The 16,534-nt window shown below is 40.8% G+C and overlaps 1 protein-coding gene across 2 annotated transcripts in view; it reads left to right on the plus strand.

The window, feature by feature from the left end:
• Positions 1-15,246, plus strand: part of ASXL2 (ASXL transcriptional regulator 2) — a 115,982-nt gene extending 100,736 nt beyond the window's left edge. For both annotated transcript variants that reach the window (XM_066378710.1, XM_066378711.1), the window contains 3 exons: positions 2,170-2,275; positions 5,428-6,142; positions 10,283-15,246. In XM_066378710.1, coding sequence (XP_066234807.1) covers positions 2,170-2,275; positions 5,428-6,142; positions 10,283-12,754 — 3,293 coding nt within the window. In that variant the 3' untranslated portion in view covers positions 12,755-15,246. The remainder of the gene's footprint in view (positions 1-2,169; positions 2,276-5,427; positions 6,143-10,282) is intronic.
• Positions 15,247-16,534: the final 1,288 nt, after the last annotated feature.

Below are 16,534 nucleotides of genomic sequence, written 5' to 3' on the forward strand. Positions count from 1 at the left end.
TTTCCCTTAGTTCTAGTTGTGCACTCATTGATTGCTTTTCCTACATTCCCTGACAGGGAATTGAACCTGTGACCTTGATGACACTTTATATACTGAGTCACTTGGCTAGGGCCCTAATTGATCTAGGATGGTGCTTGAGCTTCAGTCTGTCTTTCTTTTTTTCTTTCTTTTTCTTTTTTTAAAATTTTTATTAAATTTATTGGGGTGTCTATTGTCCATTGGAATGTCCTCTTTGGAGAAGTGTCTATTCAGGTCCTTTGCCCATTTTTTACACTGTTTTTTCAGAGTTGAGTTGTATAAGTTTTTTTAGATTTTTGGATATTAACTCGTTATCAGATGTGTCATTTATAAATAATGTTCTCCCCTTTAGTGGGTTGTCTTTTCATTTTGTTGATGGTTTCCTTTGCTGTGCAAAAACTTTTTAGTTTGATATAGTCCCGTTTGTTTTTCTTTTATTTCTCTTGCCTGAGAAGGTATGCCAGAAATATTATTGCTATGAGAAATGTCCAAGTTTTACTGCCTATGTTTTCTAATAGGATTTTTATGGTTTAATTCATTTTTAGTTTATTCTTTTTTGAGGGACAGATAGGGACAGACATACAGGAAGGGAGAGAGATGAGAAGCATAAATTCTTCTTGCAGCTTTCTCATATGTGCCTTGACCCCAGAGGACTGCAGCAGAGCAAGTGACCCCTTGCTCAAGCCAATGACGTTGGGCTCAAGCTGTTGAGCCTTGCTCAGACCAGAGGAGCCCATGCTCAAGCTGGCAACCTTGGGGTTTTAAACCTGGGTCCTCCTCCGTGTCCCAGTCCAATGCTCTATCCACTGTGCCACCGTCTGGTCAGGCTATTTTATTTTTGTATATGGTGTAACATAGTGGTCTAGTTTTTTGTTGTTTTTTTATTTTTTTTTTGCACATATCTGTCCAATTTGCCCAACACCATCTATTAAATAGACTGTCTTTACCCTGTTGTATATTCTTGCCTCTTTTTTCAAATATTAATTGACCATAAAGGAATGGGTTTATTTCTGGGCTCTCTATTCTTTTCTGTTGATCTAATCTGTTTTTGTGTCCATACTGGACTATTTTCATTACCATAGCTTTGTCATATAGTTTGGTATTAGGTATTATGATTCCTGCAACTTTGTTCTTTCTCAAGATTGCTGTTGCTGTTTGGGGTCTTTTGTGGTTCCATAAAAATTTTTGGAATATTTGTTCTCTTTCTGTAAAGTATGCCATTGATACCTTGATAGCAATTGTGTTGAATCTATACATTGCTTTGGGAAGTATAGACAGCCAAATTCCTTTTTTTGTACTCATATGCTCAGGACTGTGATTTTCGCTGTTCTCTAAATCTTTTCCCTTTCCCTTTTCTCTCTCCCAGGAAGTTTTAAACTTCAAGTCAGCCATTTCTACCTCTTATTCTTAGTGTCTTAAGTATAAAAGGGAGCAACCTTTCTGAGCCACAACTTTGAAGATGGCCTGCCAAGCACATTAACTGTTCTCTGCTGATGGAGTGGGAAGGATTAAGGTGGTTGGTAGTGTATGCAAATAAATGGCATATTCAAAGTAGCTGGGTCTTTGGCTTGTTGCCTGCTTTGTTATTAGAGCAAAAGACTGGTGCAATTAGAAAACTGACAACTCCAAAATAACTCCCTACCTTTGCACTGGAATCTCAAATGCCTTTAATCAGGGCCAGCACTGTTCATTATGCAGTTTGAGATGAAGTCCTAAAGTACACGTTGCTTTAGAGAAAACATAATTTTAAAATAATAAAATGTCCAGTGGCACTATTTACTGAAAGATCATGAGTATTTTTCCAATGAAAAGCTGTTACAAATTCAAGGTTGGTGATAAAGGTGATAAAAGAACTCTGTAGGGACTCTGATGTTTGGAGAGGGAGGAGGAACTACAAGGAAAATTCAAAGAGGCCCAATTGGCCTCAACTGTGTACTGAAAAGTACACGGCCTAGTGTACAAGTGTTTTTATTTCAGCTAATGGCACTTAGATGCTCCAGTACAGTGAGGAATTTGGGCAAATTTCTATTGTTTTCACAGGATAGCATTCTGACTCTTTCATGAGTCTTTCTTGATTTATAAATAGTTAAAAGTTGTGAACAGCATATTTGTATTGATTTTTTTGTGTGTGTGTATGTGTGTACATTATAGGTGAGTTTACACCTGAGATGCAGGTGAGAATTCGACAGGAGATTGAGAAGGAGAAAAAAGTAGAGCCATGGAAAGAACAATTCTTTGAAAGCTACTATGGTCAGAGGTAATGTGACGACAGGTTCTGTTCATGCTCACATATCATGCAGTGCTTCATCCTACTGCCTTTCTGGAAGTTTAGGTCCTCAATTTCCTTTGATTTTTTTCACTAATTCTTCTTTTCCTAGAAAATTTTTTCTCTTTATGAATCCCAAATGCACAGAGTTGGATTACTTACAATCCTTAATTCTTAAAACATAACCATTGTGGGTGGAAGGTTTACTTTAAAAAAAAAGATTTTTTTTTTGCCTGACCATGTGGTGTTACAGTGGATAGAACATTGGACTGGGATACAGAGGACCTAAGTTCAAAACCCCGGGGTCACTGGCTTAAGTGCGGGCTCACCAGGTTGAGCGGGGTCGCTGGCTTGAGCATGGAATCATAGATGACCCCATGGTCGTTGGCTTGAGCACAAAAGTCATTGGCTTGAAGCCCAAGGTCGCTGGCTTGAGCCCAACATCTCTGGCTTGAGCAAGGGATCACTCGCTCTGCTCTAGCCCCCTGGTCAAGGCACATATGAGAAAGCAGTCAATGAACAACTAAGGTGCCGCAACAAACACTTGATGCTTCTCATATCTCTCCCTTGCTATCTGTTCCTATCTGTCCCTCTCTCTGTCTCTGTCACACATACTTACAAAAATTTTTTTTAATTATCTTGAATTAGATTGGCTTTTCTTCTGATAACTTTATAAGATATAAGAATATAGAAGTTCTATATATTTCTTGTAGTTCATTTTAATCCCACAGTATGAGAACTTACCAAGAATTACTAAGGAATCCTTAAGAATCCTGTAATAAGGACTGTTATATCCAATTAAAAAAATTTTTTTCCATTGATTTGAGAGAGAGAAAGAGAGAGTGTGTGAGAGATGGGAAGGGGGGGAGAGAAACATCAACTTGTTGTTCCAAATAGTGGTGCACTCATTGGTTGCTTCTTGTATGTGCCCTGACTGGTGATTGAGCCCACTACCTTGGCGCACTGGGATGATACTCTATCCACTGAGACACCTGGCCAGGGCTCCAATGTATAATTAATCAACCTCTTCTCTATAGAGGACACTCTGGGAGATTTATATAGCTGAAGCTAGATTTAAATTCTATTCTCAAGGGTCTGTAGTCTAAATCAGTTTTTTTCTAACAAAGAAATCCAAGTGAAGTCCTAACATGGGACATTTAAATAGGTGACAGTGGAGCTGTGTTGTTTGAAATAAGATTGAACACACAGACTCTTAATTGTTAGTCTCCCTTCCTTCCTTCTGCATACCTAATGGCAGACCTTAAAGAGACCTCATAACCACAGCTTGAGAACTATTGCTGTCTTCCTTATCTCCAAGTAGTGTTCATTGACCCCCTTCATAGTCATTTAGGAAATGATTCCTATTGAGATTAAGAGTCTCATATACTGATTTTTCTATATTCTTGGTATGAGGTTTGAGTTCTTCTATAGAAATGATGGTGTGTGTATATACATTTAGACCATTGTTACATATATCAGCTATTCCATAAATACTGTTCATTCTCTCCTCATTAGGCAATTAGAGCATTATAGCAGTTTTTTTTTTTTTGTATTTTTCTGAAGCTGGAAACGGGGACAGACAGTCAGACTCCCGCATGCGCCCGACCGGGATCTACCCGGCACGCCCACCAGGGGCAACGTTCTGCCCACCAGGGGGCGATGCTCTGCCCCTCCGGGGTGTCGCTCTGCCGTGACCAGAGCCACTCTAACGCCTGGGGCAGAGGCCAAGGAGCCATCCCCAGCGCCTGGGCCATCTTTGCTCCAATGGAGCCTTGGCTGCGGGAGGGGAAGAGAGAGACAGAGAGGAAGGAGGGGGTGGAGAAGCAAATGGGCGCTTCTCCTATGTGCCCTGGCCAGGAATCGAACCCGGGTCCCCCGCACGCCAGGCCGACGCTCTACCGCTGAGCCAACCAGCCAGGGCCTATAGCAGTTCTTGTATCCTTCAGTTTTAGCACTTTTTGCCAGCTTTTATAGAAGGACTGTTTTTGATTGCTGTCCAGTTTTGTCCTTAGCCATTGCATCTCATCAGTGCAGTACTGATTATTTGAAGTCACCGAAGAAGGCTGCCTGTTTTTGCCTATTCAATAATATTCTAGAATGTGTAGGTCAGAAACTGAACTCATAGGCCAGGAATGGAACCCAGGTCTCCCAAGTGGGAGGCAAGAATCCTACCACTGAACCACCAGTGTTTCCCATTAAACAGCATTCAAAAACCTTAGGAGAAGTCTCTAGTTACCCCTACAGAGTATCCAAGCTCTTAGCCAGGCTACACTATGAAAGTCTCAATTGGCCTTTACCCCAAGGATAGCTCAGAGGCACTGGATCTCAGAATTATAGAGCTCTACCAACTGAACTTTAAATAGGCTTTCCAAACGCTCATTTATAATTCTCAACCTCTGGAGAACATTGACAGCTGACCCCCCTACTATTTCTTCAGGGTCTCTGGTTTTTTTGGCTAGTCTTTCTACAGGTGCTGCAGAAGAGAGTTGATCACAGTCTAAACCAGGCATCCCCAAACTACGGCCGCGGGCCACATGCGGCCCCCTGAGGCCATTTATCCCCCCCCCCCGGCACTTCCGGAAGGGGCACCTCTTTCATTGGTGGTCAGTGAGAGGAGCACTGTATGTGGCGGCCCTCCAACAGTCTGAGGGACAGTGAACTGGCCCCCTGTGTAAAAAGTTTGGGGACCCCTGGAAACCCACAATCTCAGGGTACGTGTGTCTTGGCCTTCTTTTAGTTCTTTTTTGGGTAGCCCGTGATTCATGTCTCCAACAATGTGGCCCCTTTATAACAGGAAATACTAATAATAATTAACATTATTGAACTTTTATTATGGGCTAGCTACTGTTCTAAATACTTTACGTATATTAACTTAATCATCATACCAACACTAGGAAATGATTAAGCTCAGTGCACAATTGAAGAACCTAAGGTATAGAAGGCTAACTTAGTATCACATGGATAGTCTGTATCAGCCAGGATTTGAATCTAGGTACTCTGGCTCCAGAGCCTTCACTAATAATAGTGAAGATACTATATAAAGAATACTTTCTATGTGTCAGGTTCTTCTAGGCAGTGCTTCATAATGCTTTCAGTAACATGGACCGTTTCTCAACTAGAATATTTTTTCTTCCACCTTTTAGTTCTGGCCTGAGCCTTGAGGATTCAAAGAAATTGACCGCTTCACCCAGTGATCCCAAAGGAAAGGAAACCCCAACTGAGCAACCAAAATCCATGCTTCCTTCAGAGGCCTCTCCTGTCAGCATAGTCCCCGTAATTCTCGAGGAGGAAGCTAAAGAAGTAGTGCATATGCCATCACCAGTCGGAAAAGAAGAGCGTGAAAGCCAAGATAAGGTGCAGCCAAACTCGAACTCCACTGAGCCGCTACTTTCCTGTGCTGCTGACATGAACGAGCTGATCAGCGTTCTTCCCATCAAGTGCCCGAAGGATGAGGAGGTCTTGGAACAGAAGCCAGTTGCTTCTGCCGAACAGGAATCTGAAAAAGAGAATTATCTCACTGCAGCTTCTAATTATAACAAAAATGAAAGCCAAGAAGCTTTAGTTAAATCTCCAAGCAAACCCAAAAGTCCTGAAGTGGAGAAACCAGAAATGAAGCCTATAATAGAAGCTGTTCCACAGGAGACCTCTATGAAAGAGCCTTCATCAACTCTGGTTGATCACAGCCCAGAAAGCCTCAAGAGGAAATCTTCTCTCACCCAAGAGGAGGACCCGATGAGCTGGGAGAAAAGGCCGCGTTTCACTGAGAATCGTCAGCACCAGCAGCCATTTCAAGTCTCTCCACAGCCCTTTCTCAACAGAGGGGACAGGATCCCAGTGCGGAGAGTACCACCTCTCAAGGTAAGAGAATGGGAAGAACTGAAAGAAAGAAATGACCTAAACACTAAGTTTTTGGTCATAGCTATCAAATTTCAAGTAATTTGTGGTATTTCTTAATGCAGAAGCAGTTGTATATATTTCATATACTGTGATCTCTTATTAATAAACAGCCATTTAAAACTGCATTCCTACAGATCTTTGTTGGTGTTTGAATATGTAAGGTACCTAGATATCTGATGTAAAACACCTCCACCCACACCCCTGCTGGCTACTATTGTCTCTTAAGACTGTTGTGGAAATTATTCTGTCTCTTGTGGCAAAATTAGAAGTATAATGATAAACATGAGGCTATTTGTGTAACCAAGAGATCATATATTTGTACCAAGAGCCATTATATTTAAGTGTACCTTGGCCTTTTTCTTACTGCTGTAACTTATTGGATGTTGTGTAGGTCAAGAGCCACCTTTAGTTCCATCCTTTTAAAGGAAATGTGAGTGGCTACCATAGTCACTGTTGGTTGCTTGAAGGACATTGGTGAGATGAAATAGTCTTGTTAAGCTCTGCTGCTTAGGATATGTCATTAATTTCCTTTTTAACCTTACATTGCTATGTGTCAAATCTTTTAAATTCCTATAGCAGTCTGTCTATTTCAGCATATAAAGACTGCATCTGATCAGTACTGTACCTTTGAAAAAAAATCACATTTATATTTGTGATATAAAGATTAATACTTGGTCTTCTTAATATCAGTTTTTAGTCCTTTCATTCATTTAATAAATAGTATGTATTAATACTTTTTAATAATAGTATTTATTAATATCATTTTATTTATTATGGGCACTAGGCATTCATTCATATTAGGACCTAAGTAGAAAAATAAGCCATATAGAAATACTCCCCCTCCTTTTTTTTAATTTAACTTAGTTCTAACAGGAAATATCTTTTGGAAACATTCAGTTACTAGTACTTGACCCATTTCATGCACCATATGACTCCTCTCTCTCATTTTGCTTTCCTCATTACTTTTTATTTTTAAGATAATATGGTTTCGGTACTTAACTAATCTCTTTATTTTTTGATAATTTTTTACTCAGTCATGCTTTGCCAGATATTAGAAACCTTTCTGTAATAAATGTCAATGAGAACTAATCTCCAGACCTGAGAGATGAGTTACAGTTTAGGTTTTACTTTATATAAATGACACTTGGTGTAAGAGCCATCATTTGTTTCCTCATCTGTAAAGAGGCTGAGTTACATCATAGTCTGCTAATTCAAAGACGCTCAAGGCTGAAAACTTAAATCCACTTTGATCAAGTTAATACTATTTAACTTTTTCCCTTTTACTTCTCATTCCTCATATCCCCAAAAAAGACTTGCTACCAGAAGTTGCTTTAGTAACTCTAATTTTACCTTAAGACTCTTACTTCAAATTCCACTTTCTTAGTCAAAGCTTAAATTAATTTATGATAAATCAATACCTTTTAGACCTGTGATGGTGCAGTGGATAAAGCGTCAAGCCTGGAATGCTAAGGTCATCGGTTCAAAACATTGGGCTTGCCTGGTCAAGGCAAATACAAGAAGCAACTACTACAAGTTTATGCTTCCCTCACCCTTCTCTCTAAAATTAGTTTTAAAAAAATACCTTTTAAACAAAATTTAAGTAGAACAAACTTTGAATTTTATTACAAATATTATACATGTATATATGCACATATGTATGTTATATATACTACAATATAATGTGTGTTCATATATGGAAGGGGAGATGGAAATCTTCAATACACATTGTATTTTTTTTTTCCATTCAATACACATTTCAAAAGAAGAAAAATAATTTTTTTTCTTTTTACATGAAAGGAGGGGAGATAGTGAGACAGACTGCTGTGTGAACTCCCCGGGATCCACCCAGTAACCTCTATCTGGGGTTGATGCTTGAGTCAGCTGAGCTATCCTCAGAGCCCAGGGCTGAGGCTCAGAATGATCCAGCCAGTGGCTGTGAGACTTAAAAGAGAGAGAGAGAAGAGGGAAAGGGAGGGGAAGTGAAGTAGATGGTTGCTTCTTGTGTGTGCCCTGACCGGGGAATCAAACCAGGGACGTCCATACGCCAGGCCAATGTTCTACCCACTGAGCCAACTGGTGAGGACCAAGAAGGAAATCTTAATTCCTTTTCTATACCAGGTAGGGCTTATCAGCAAAAATTAAACCATTTTCGGTGCCTTTGAGTGGTACTGTACTTAAAAAGAAAGTATAATCTCATTTATTCCATATAAAAAGGTAACAGGGCTATTTACATAAATAACAAAAGTATTTTAATAAGTTTAAAACTTTTCATTTTAACCACCTTTAATGATTATTCTTATTCAACATGTTATTTCAGTCATTATAATAGATATTTATTGTGCTAGGTATGTTGTTACACTCACAGTTATTCTAATACAAGGTTGTTGTCACCTGAATAGCTGTACTTTTTTTACTTTCTTGTATTTTTTAGTTTAACCTATTTTTTTCCTGCACTAGTGATCCCTTCTAGATGATAATTACCAAGAGGCGATACTGCTTCTTTCTTACTATGGGCAGCTTCTAAATTACTGTGGACAGTTAAATGTAATATAGGTTCATTTTAAATTTTAAGAGAGATTTTGTATATCTCATGATGTGAAGTGTGTGGACTTTCTGACAACTGTTAACAGTCCTGCAGCTCTAACATCTGAACGACAGGATCCAGTTTTTCAGGACTGCTGGCCTGTTCAGAAATGGGTACTACAAATAACAATCTTTAGTGACTATTATTTTTAATTTAAGGAGTCCCAGAAAGATGACATGCATTTTCTTAGAGCACTGTAACTTATTATTTTTTAAAGTTAAATGTCCTAGACCATCTGCAAACTCTCACCAACCACTAGAAGGGTCTGGATCTTGATGGATTCTAATTAACACCAGTAGTTCTCAAAGTATTGGTCAAACAAATCAGATTTCTTTCCAATATGGTATTTTTTTTTGTTTAATTTTTCATTAGTTTATTGGTATAATGATTGTATTTAAATATGTAGTAAGGTTATGAGGTTTAGTAGTTTTTAAGATTTTTTTTCTTTTTAAAAAAATTTAAAGTTTTTTCAGTTACAGCTTACATTCAATATTATTTTGTATTAGTTTCAGGTGTACATCATAGTGGTTAGACAATCATATACTTTACAAAGTGTTCTCACTGATATTTCCAGCAGCACCCAACTGGCAGCATATATAGTGCAATATTATTGACTGTGTTTCCTAGGCTGTACTTTATAGCCCCATAACTATTTTGTAACTACCAGTCTATACTTCTCAATCCCTTCACCTTGACCCCGTTTCCTCACCCCCTCCCACATATGACATATGATATGAAAATCAATGGTTTCAAACCTGATGATACATCAGAATCTCACAAGAAGCTTTTTGGAAAAGTACTTTTCCCACGACAGGTTCTGATTTGTAAATTTTGGGATAGTTCTCAGAGAATATGTATTTTTCAAAAGCTCCCCAGGTTACGTATAATACCATCCAGGGATGGGAGTGACCAGTGAACATTATACGCATTACATTCATACTCCATCATGTGGATGGGCAGAGTAAGGTGCACCTGCGGAGCCACATGTACACTCTTCCTCTTGGTGTGATTTAGAAGCCACTGTAGTTTGAGATAACTCAGCCTATACACTTAATTGTGCAGACTTGCACTCACAGGCGCACACATAGAACAAGAGAGAGCAAGACTTGCCCCCTAAACCTTTGTAGTAAAGCTTACAAGTAGCAAAAGACAGGTGTGTTATGTTACTCCCCTCTTTCTGCTTGTTTCCTCTCTCACATTTGAAAATGCAGATACGGTAGAAAGGTTTATATCTTAAACAATAAGCAGTTGTAATTATGACCTTAGGAGAGAGTTGAGAAGAGGTGGGAGTGGATATTGAGTGAGGAGTGCCTTTGGCACCAGAAAAGGAGGTGTAAGGACCCTAGAAACAAAATTGTGTTGCTATCTGCATGATTTGGTTTCTCAGCAGAGACCTCCCGTCGTTGTCACAGGTGTTGTAATGTTCATCCTACTTTAAAAACGTAAGTATTAATGAAATTTTGTTATTCTTGTAAATGAAAACTAAGCTCTGTTGTTTTTTCCCCTACTTCTTTCAGATCCCGGTCTCCAGAATCTCCCCCATGCTGTTTTCTACATCGCAGGTCTCTCCCAGGGCTCGTTTTCCAATCTCCATCACTAGTCCTAACAGAACAGGAGCCAGAACTCTTGCAGACATCAAAGCAAAAGCCCAGCTGGTCAAAGCACAGAGGGCAGCAGCTGCTGCTGCAGCCGCAGCTGCTGCAGCCGCCTCAGTTGGAGGGACCATTCCAGGACCTGGCCCAGGGGGTGGACACAGTCCAGGAGACGGTGGTGAAAGGAAAACTGCTAGAGGAGGGAGTCCAGACTCAGACAGAGTCAGAGAAACTGGAAAGGACCCCACACTGGAACTGGCAGGAACTGGAAGCAGGGGAAGTACGAGAGAGCTTTTACCCTGTGGTGGCACAGAGACTCAGCCCCAATCTGAGACCAACACCCCAGGCCAGCCACAGCCTCATAGTGTCTCTGGAGCACAACTACAGCAAACCTCCTCAGTGCCTCCAACATACGCCATCAGTGGAGCACGCACAAGCGTCCCATCACCAGCTCATACTAATGTATCCCCACCAGCTTTAGAGAAATTGAATAATGAAAAACGGAATGCCACCAGGGCAGCAGCCACAGTGGCCTCTCTAAGCCACCCAAAAGGGCCCAGTCATTGTAGGCATGAGAAAGTACCTTCTGCTTCAGCAGGTCCTGCTCTAATCTCAGGTGCCTCACCTGTTTATTTTGCAGCTGATGGTACAGTTGAGCCCAAAGCAGGTTCTAATAAGAGTACAGCAAACCCTTCAACCTCAGCAGAGACAACTGCCAGGACTTCAGTGGATATAACTTCCTCCCCCTTAACATCTTTATTAATAGCAGCCACTTTAGAAAAGCTTTCTATACCCCAGGTCAGTGTAACTGTAGCATCTACTGGAGAAGCGCCATCCTTGAGCACTTTGCCAGCAGCTTCTAGCCTTAAAACTCCAGGAAGTTCTTTAAATATGAATGGACCCATTTCACGGCCAAGCTCTAGTATCCCTGCTAATAATCCTTTGGTCACTCAGCTGCTTCAGGGTAAAGATGTCCCCATGGAGCAAATTCTGCCTAAACCGCTTACCAAAGTTGAAATGAAAACTGTTCCACTGACTACAAAAGAGGAAATAGGGATAGGATCATGCACAGGTGCCAACGTAATGGAAAACAGCACCAGAGAGGAAAGTCATGAGAGGCCTTCTTATCCAGCTATACAGCAGCTGGGTAAAACCTTGCAAAGTAAGCATCTCCCCCAGGTTTCCAGACCCCTTCAGCTCTTTTCAGGTAAGGATCTGAGGGACTCTAGCATTGACACACACCAAGAAGGACTAAGTAAAACAACCCAAGATCAGATCCTTCAGACTCTTATCCAAAGGGTTCATATTCAGAGGCAGAATGTTCTCTCATTTGTGCAGCCTTCCCAATTCAACTTCACTCACTCAGGTTTCCACTTAGAAGACATCTCCACAAGCCAGCGGTTCATGCTGGGTTTTGCTGGCAGAAGGACATCAAAGCCTGCAATGGCAGGCCACTACTTGCTTAACATTTCCACCTATGGCCGAGGTTCAGAGAGCTTTAGGAGGACCCATTCTGTAAACCCTGAAGACCGTTTTTGTCTAAATAGCCCCACTGAAGCCTTGAAAATGGGATATACAGACTGTAAAAATGCAGCAGGAGACAGTAGCAGCAGCAAAGAAGATACTGATGAGGAAAGTACTGGTGATGAGCAAGAATCTGTCATGGTGAAGGAGGAGCCCCAGGTTTCCCAGAGTTCTGGCAAGTGTGAAGCAAGTTCAGGATCCCATAGTAGAGAAACCCTATCCACTGATTGTTTAGCTAAAAAGAACGTGAAGGCAGAGACACCAGTGCGTGAGCAAACCACTTTAAGCAAGGAGAATTACCTGTTCACTAGAGGCCAAACATTTGATGAAAAGACACTAGCCAGAGATTTTATTCAGGCAGCACAGAAGCAAATGGCTCATGCAGTGAGAGGTAAGACAATGCATAGCAGCTCTGAGCTTTTCAATTCCACTACTCTTCCTCCACCGGACAGCCCCACCCGTCAGCCTCTCCTCCTTCCACCACTGCAAACTCCAAAGCTGTATGGAAGCCCCACACAGATTGGGCCAAGCTACAGAGGCATGATCAATGTCTCCACCTCATCTGACATGGACCATAATTCTGCTGTACCGGGGATGCCTGACTGCAGCCAGGTGTCTAGCAGTGTAGGTGATGTCATGTCCTTTTCGGTGACGGTCACTACCATCCCTGCTAGCCAAGCTATGAATCCCAGCAGCCATGGCCAGACCATTCCTGTTCAGGCATTTCCTGAAGAGAACAGCATAGAGGACACACCTTCGAAATGTTATTGCCGATTGAAAGCCATGATCATGTGCAAGGGGTGTGGAGCTTTCTGTCACGATGATTGCATTGGCCCCTCTAAACTGTGTGTTTCCTGCCTTGTTGTTCGATAATAAGTCTAGAAAGAGAACACACTAAAAGGAGGCAGGAAGGGAAGGGTTGGCAAGATGTGTTTTTTGCGTCCTTTTGGAATCACAGAAATAAACAAGTAGGTTTCAGTTGTCAAGAGACAAATGTTATTTAATCAGGAATACAGAGTCCAGTTCTTACATTTTAGAGGAAGAGCACCTTGTATAGTAAGTCTGAGTCAAGCAAGACTTTGTGAATTTGTGACAAGTTTGCACTTTCAAAATCATGTAAATATGTCACATTTTGTTTTAATATTTTTCCAAGTGTTTTTAGGTAATAATGTATTACTTTGAATTCAAATTTATGTTTTATTGAGTTGAGGAATAAGTTCGTAGCGTTTTTATATTTTCTTTATTTTACAACGATTTGTTTGCTGTTTGGCAAAGGGTGAGTATTCATTCGATAAAACTCTTTCTGCTCTACAAAACTATGTTAATTGTATTTTTGAGTTACTTAATTTTTTATTATTTTTGAGGCTTAGAAATGGAATACCCAGGAGGTAAAAAATCAACATTTTCGACACCTGCTCTTCTTTGCTTTCCATCGAGGTCAAAAAGCTGCCGAAGCAGCCCGGGACATTTGCGACGTGTATGGAGAAGGTGTCATAGGCGAGTCTACAGCACGGAAATGGTTTGCAAAGTTCAAAAATGGCGACTTTGACGTCGATGACGCGTCCCGCAGCAGAAGGCCTTCTGAATTCGATGAAGAACGTCTCAAATCACTTTTGAAGGAGAACGGTCGCCAAACCAGTCGTGAATTGGCAGAAAAAATGAACTGCGATCATAAGACGATTCTCAATCACCTTCATTCAGTGGGATTTACCGAAAAATTGGGAGCCTGGGTGCCTCATGAGCTCAACAAAAAAAAACAAAGAAAGTCGCCTTCAAATTGCTTCTCAGCATCTCACCCGCCATCGAGCAACACGAGGTCATAAACAGCGCATTTTGTACCGAATTGTCACGGGAGATGAGAAATTGTGCCTATACATCAATATGAAGCAAAGAAAGGAGTGGGTGGCTCCAGGAGATACGCCAAAGCCGAGAGTCAAGCCGGACCTTCATCCAAAGAAGATCATGATATGTGTTTGGTGGGACTGGGAGGGCATGGTGCACTGGGAAATGCTTGAAAAGAATGCCACGGTCAACAAGGAGCTCTACATTGCCCAGCTACACCGCGTGAATGAGGCTATTCGACTGAAAAGACCTGATCGACGTGGTCAAACCATACTCCTTCACGACAACGCCAGGCCCCATGTTGCACAAGTCGTCAAAGCCGCACTCCAAGAGCTCGAATGGGAGGTCCTTCAGCATCCGCCGTATTCTCAGGACCTTGCACCGACCGATTACCATCTTTTCCGCTCCCTGTCAAACCATATGAAGGGCGTTACCTTCGATAACAAAGAGGTCCTTAAAAACTGGCTCAACAACTTCTTTGACACCAGACCAGGCAATTTTTGGCGGAACGGCATCAACAAATTGGTCGAGAGGTGGGAAGAGGTTGTAAACAGCAACGGCGAATATATAATTGATTAACTTATTGATATAATTATTGTTTTTTGTTTAATTAAAGTCTCCGGTAAAAACGCTGCGAACTTATTCCCCAACCCAATACTTTGTGACTCTTTGAAAAGTTTAATGCCATGCAGAGTTAAAGGAAGCTTGTCTCCCTTCTGTCCTTTCCTAAGAGGCTAGGAAGAGGAAGGAATGAAAGGTTTGGAGAAATGAGCCTTCGTACTGATTATGTCTTGACTGTCTACCTGTAGGTCTTATGTGGCTTATTCATCCTTTGCAGAATACACATTCAGGGTTTACATAGTCAGTCCCTTTACCTTAGATGGAAACTTCTTAAGTTCAAACTTTTGATAAGGTATTAATTTCACAGCTACTACTTCAAACTCTGAAAGCTCTGACTTAGTTCTTGGCTACCATAAGCCAATACTGTTGCCAAGCACTCTGCATTTAATTTGTGGGTCCCTGCTATTCCCTAATCCCACTCCCCTGCCCTGATACAGTGAATGTGGTCCATGAAGGATATGCCTCTCTAGCCCCTTGTGTACCATAGCCTGGGCAGGGCAACAGTTCCAGCAATAATATCCAAGTACTTAGTCGTGGGAGCTTACCAACAGGTTTGAAATATTAGTATAAAATTAACAGGAAAGGGTTAGTGATGGAGTGATTTGAACTATGTGTTTTGTTGAGCAAGGGCAGTAAAGGTGCTGAAACTGAATATAAGAGAACTTTGGGAAAGGATTTAACATTAGAAACAGGTAGCTTCTTTCTTCTCTCCCAATCCTTTACCACATGTTCTGGACTCAGCTGTTGCTGCAGGTGGAAATCTCATTAATACCACATTTGTCATTCTGTTAAACCTGTTCTGACCTCCCTGGCATCTGAGGAGTGTGGAGTAATCTAACTATGTTACTTTGAAGACTTGTATGCGCGCGCATGCACACACACACACTTATAAAAAGACACCTTTCCTGTTTTAAAAAATATGCCCACTGTTTTGGATTACTGCGGTCTACTGTGTGTTCTAGAAACTTCTAATGTAAAGGGGCTTCAGTGAAGGGCTTAAAGAGAACTCTAGAATGGCTAAGGGGATATCTAGAAAGGAGAGAGATTACCTCCAAAGCTTTGTTGTTTTTATTTTTTGTTTTCTTTTTTGTGTATTTAAGCCTTTATCTAGCAACTAAAGAATTTTTGAGTACATATAATTAGATCATGGTTAAAGAACATTGAAGTAAGTCTACAGTTTACCAGAATTGGTATTTAAGAATCAGGTTTTGCAGTGTGCATCATTTGCATATTGATTTCAAGTTTTCTAATTTCAACTATGTAAAGTAAAAATACTGCTGTAACGTAGTACAGTTGTAGTTGTACTTAATATTCAGGATGTGATATTTAGAACATGCAGAACAGTGTAAACTTGTTAAGTCACATTCCAGATCAGGAGAAAGTAGCAGTAATTATCTTTGCTCGGCCCCCATTCTGCTACCCTCACCTCCTGTCCCTCCATGTTATACACTCTTTAAATATTTTCAAACTCCATAAGAAACTCCTTACTTTGTTATTTTTAATTTTGGGGGGATTTTTTTGGTCCAAGGCAAATAGAGGGTTAATACCTACGTTCTTATTTCAGCCGAGACCATATGATGTCCTTCTGGCTTCCCTTTTTCTTTCAGCACACACATAGCTAAGGGAAATGGAAGCTGCAAGGATTCAGGGATAAGGTTCATTAAGTTCTTCAGCCAGTAAACAGAAAACATGGTTCTGTTAGTACCCTGGGTTATTTGGGGGCGGGAAGGCTTTAAAAGACCTGTTGCTGGTTAAAAGTTCCCATGCCCAGCTTCTGCACGCTGCACTTTAGTGGCAGGACTGAGGGCTGGTCTGCATGCTGGAAGTTGTGGGTTTAGAACTGACCAACCACATGGTACACAGTTACAGTACCAATTTGGGTTGATTAAAGTGGCTTTCTTCTCACCTTTCCTGAAATAAAAAGTGGTTACCTTAATCTAAGGATGGATAGATGAATCAGGAAAGGAGGAAAGGAATCAGGGATTTTAAGTTCATTTAGAGAGCAAACCATATTGTGCCTCTTCTTGACCCAGGCTCTTGTAGATGGTCCTAAGATTTACTGTTTACCAGATTTTCTTAAGAAGTAATATAATACCCAGCTAATGAAACCTTTGCATTTATTAATGCCCCTAAAACAGAAATTGTGAACTAGGTACACTGCCTCAATATTGACCAAATATTGGGTTCCCT

Source organism: Saccopteryx leptura, chromosome 3 (genome assembly GCF_036850995.1).
Source record: "Saccopteryx leptura isolate mSacLep1 chromosome 3, mSacLep1_pri_phased_curated, whole genome shotgun sequence".
NCBI lineage: Eukaryota > Metazoa > Chordata > Mammalia > Chiroptera > Emballonuridae > Saccopteryx > Saccopteryx leptura.